Raw genomic sequence first — 3,176 nt, forward strand, 5'->3', positions numbered from 1 at the left:
ACTGTATTTCATAAGATGTTTTTGTTTTTGTCTCTCAGGCTCAAGCTATAGAGATCCCGTTTAACATTTTTGTCTTTTCTCTTATAGACCACCCATGAAAAGATTTCTGACTTTTATGCTACAACGAAAGAAAGAATTTCAAGTGAGCATTGTACTTTTTATAAATTATAAAAAATCAAAGAATAGACCTTTTCATAAATTACGTCTCGAACATAACTTACCTCGTATTCAAACAATTACCATGGTGATTGTGTCCCTTATGCCCACGATTCTTTTATGAAAAGGTCACCATGGCAATAATTTCAGAACGAGGCAAGTGATGTTCGTAACGTAATTTAAGGTCTATCTGAATAAATTTGAACTGTATTTGATTTCCTTTCTAAGATAGATCATGACTATCGAGCTCAGTGTAAAAAATACAGTGATAAAATTTTCTTCTTTTCTCTTCCAGGTAGTTACAACCGAACATTAGAAGATCCATATTTTCTGTTCTCACCTGCAGCAATTGTAGCTGCAACTGCTACTGGAGCTGTCGTTGCTGGAAAAGGAAGTAAGTCACGCTTGAAGATATAATGATTATAATCATCTCATTTTATAAGATTACTCTACTGTAAGTGATTAAAGAACTGATAGATTTTCACTAAGATCTTCTAGATTTCTAGATTTGTCTAGGACCTCAAATTTTAACTTTAGCTAGAGCGTGTTCCATAAATACTTTCTTCTTCAAAGAAAAGATTCTATTGTTTTAGTCGATCGTTTTAGCATAGTGTGCAGAGGGGTCCAGCCTCCAGCATTTTTCAGGGGGGGGGGGCTAAGGAAAATAGCCCGCAGCTAAATTCCAGAAACATTCATTCATTCCCACCTTCACAAGGCAAAATATCCAAGAAATTTTGCATGCAAATTCTCGATAAATTATTTTAAATTTTTTTTTTAAGAGGGATAAAATCTTCCCCACAGCATATAGATTTTTAACATAATTTAAAATATCTTCAACCTATCAGTTCTGCCCCAGTTCTATTACACAGCACTCAGCCCCCCTAGCAAGCTAGCCCCCAGTATTTTTTGAAAAATACAGCCCCCAATCAAGTTAAAATGGTTTAGCCCCCCCCCTAAGCTCAGGGGGGGGGTGCATTCTATGAATTTAGAGATAATCTTTTTTACAGGATGCTTCAAATAACGGAAACATATGTTTTGTGTTCTTCTTATAGGAAGACCCATCAAAAGGTCATTGTATGGATTACTCTTTGGAACAACAGCTGCTGCTATATCTTACCCCGAGCGAACACTTGACATTGCTGAGACGAGTTATTATCATACCGCTTCTTCCATTGCTCAACTCTTTGCACCAAGTGCACCAACAACCACAGAGCGTGTTGTCGAAATTTTAGATGATAAAAACGAGCCTGATGAAGTAGTAGAATCTGAAATTGTGATATCAGAGGCTGTTACCTCTACCGAGGAAGAAGAAGTCAGTGCTCCTGCAACTGAGGTAGTTGAGGAAATCATTTCTGTGATTGAAGATGAAACTCAATCACCGCCTCCGCCGCCGACGCCGACGCCACAAGAAGAAGTTGTAGCAGAACTGACTGAGGTTGTGGAATCTGAAGGTGGATCCGCTGAAGTTGTGCCTGATTCTGTTAATGATAACGTATCAAATGAAAGAAGTGAAGAAATAGTTGGCGAGGAAAATACAGAGGTACCTGTGTCAAATAATGAGGTACAAGACTTTGATCCTGGACAAACTGAACTTCAAGAAATATCTGTCGTTTCATTAGATGATGAAAAAGTTGTTGATGATAAAGATACTAGACTAGACTTAGATACGGCAGCTAATCAAGAAAATATAATTATTGAAGGTGATCTTGGACAATCTGATCCTGAAGATTCTGATATGTATTCAACAAGATCTTGATATACGTAATTCTGATTGGACGAGTTTTGTTTTTGTTTTTGATTTTTTCTTGCTCTACTTTTTTTTAAGTGTGAAAATTTATAATTTTATTTTTTATTTTCAATATTTTTTTTTAATTTATTGAATAATTTTATTCAAACAAACAAAAAATGAGATTAATATTTAGCTTTTTTCCTTCGCGATCCCTTATCCATTTCTAAACTTTCCTAAATAACTTTAAAACAAGAAATTTGGGCAGGATATTCATGCAGGCATGTTCCGTTCAATCAATTTTTGACGACATTTCTGGTCAAAAAATTGAATTTCGATGGTAATTTTCAATTTTCAATTTTCGAGTTAAAAAATTGAAAATTGAATTTTGATTGAAAGTTTCAATTTTATTTTTATTTCTGCCAGAAATGAACTGAAATTTCCAGTATCATCTATAATTTTCTAATATAAACTTCTTGCATTGAAAATTGAAAATAATATTTTCAAATACTGAAATTGTGTCGTGAAAAATTGAAATTGACAAAACCAAACCAATTTGTAAAAAAAACGTCTCGGATAAAAAAATCGAAAGTTGAAAATGATTTACAACCAGTTACAAAGAAGACAAATGAAACAATAGTTTTATTCAGTCTTTTCTTTGTTAGTCTAATTTTTCTCTTAATGTCTCGATTACACGCGCGTTTACTTCATTAAGAGCTGAAATGGAAGTGGCGAGAGTAACAACTCCGTCTTCCATAAAATCTTTGATACAGAATGGAATGACATGGAATGACGTACGAAGAAATAAGCTGCAAATTGAAATCAGACTTTCCCGCTCAAAGAGGATTATCAGCAATGAGTGTTAGAAGGTTTTGTAAAGAAAATAATATAGGAAGAAATTGCACTTTATCTGCGGATGACCTGAGAAAAGAAATATCTGTATCAGTCTCAGAAGTAAGTAAATTCAAATCACGGGCACACCATCTGATTATCTACCTGTCTATCCCTCTGGGAGTCCAACAAATCCCACTTAGTACTACAAGAGTCGATTCAAAGGCTTTTCTTTTCATCTCCAATTCCAATATAATAAGACAAACAAGGGTTTCCTAGGGTCCTGAGGTTGGTAGGTTGTTGAATCTGTTATCTGGTAAAGATTATCCCCCGGGGCTGTCATACAAAATCGAAACGACCATCAAAATTATGAAAAAGTGAGAATCAGGCCCTGGGAAGGAGGCTGGACTTACCTTCATCTATCTGATGAACAAAGGAACAAGTAATTCTTGGGATATTGAAT

At 34.9% G+C, this 3,176-nt stretch overlaps 1 protein-coding gene across 1 annotated transcript; it reads left to right on the forward strand.

Moving 5' to 3' along the window:
• Positions 1-241: 241 nt before the first annotated feature.
• Positions 242-2,071, forward strand: LOC136817248 (uncharacterized). The gene is made up of 3 exons (XM_067073582.1): positions 242-250; positions 385-550; positions 1,209-2,071. Exons 1-3 carry the CDS (start codon positions 242-244, stop codon positions 1,910-1,912), a joined length of 879 nt encoding a protein of 292 aa, XP_066929683.1. The 3' UTR covers positions 1,913-2,071.
• Positions 2,072-3,176: the final 1,105 nt, after the last annotated feature.

The sequence above is a fragment of the Clytia hemisphaerica genome, unplaced genomic scaffold (genome assembly GCF_902728285.1).
Source record: "Clytia hemisphaerica strain Z4C2 unplaced genomic scaffold, Clytia hemisphaerica genome assembly, whole genome shotgun sequence".
In the NCBI taxonomy this organism is placed as follows: domain Eukaryota; kingdom Metazoa; phylum Cnidaria; class Hydrozoa; order Leptothecata; family Clytiidae; genus Clytia; species Clytia hemisphaerica.

What these genes read in the sequence shown, in the direction of transcription:
- LOC136817248 (XM_067073582.1), top strand. An exon ending in TGTCGTTGCTGGAAAAGGAA is followed by an intron (nt 551 to 1,208) that starts GTAAGTCACGCT and finishes TTCTTCTTATAG; the next exon opens with GAAGACCCATCAAAAGGTCA.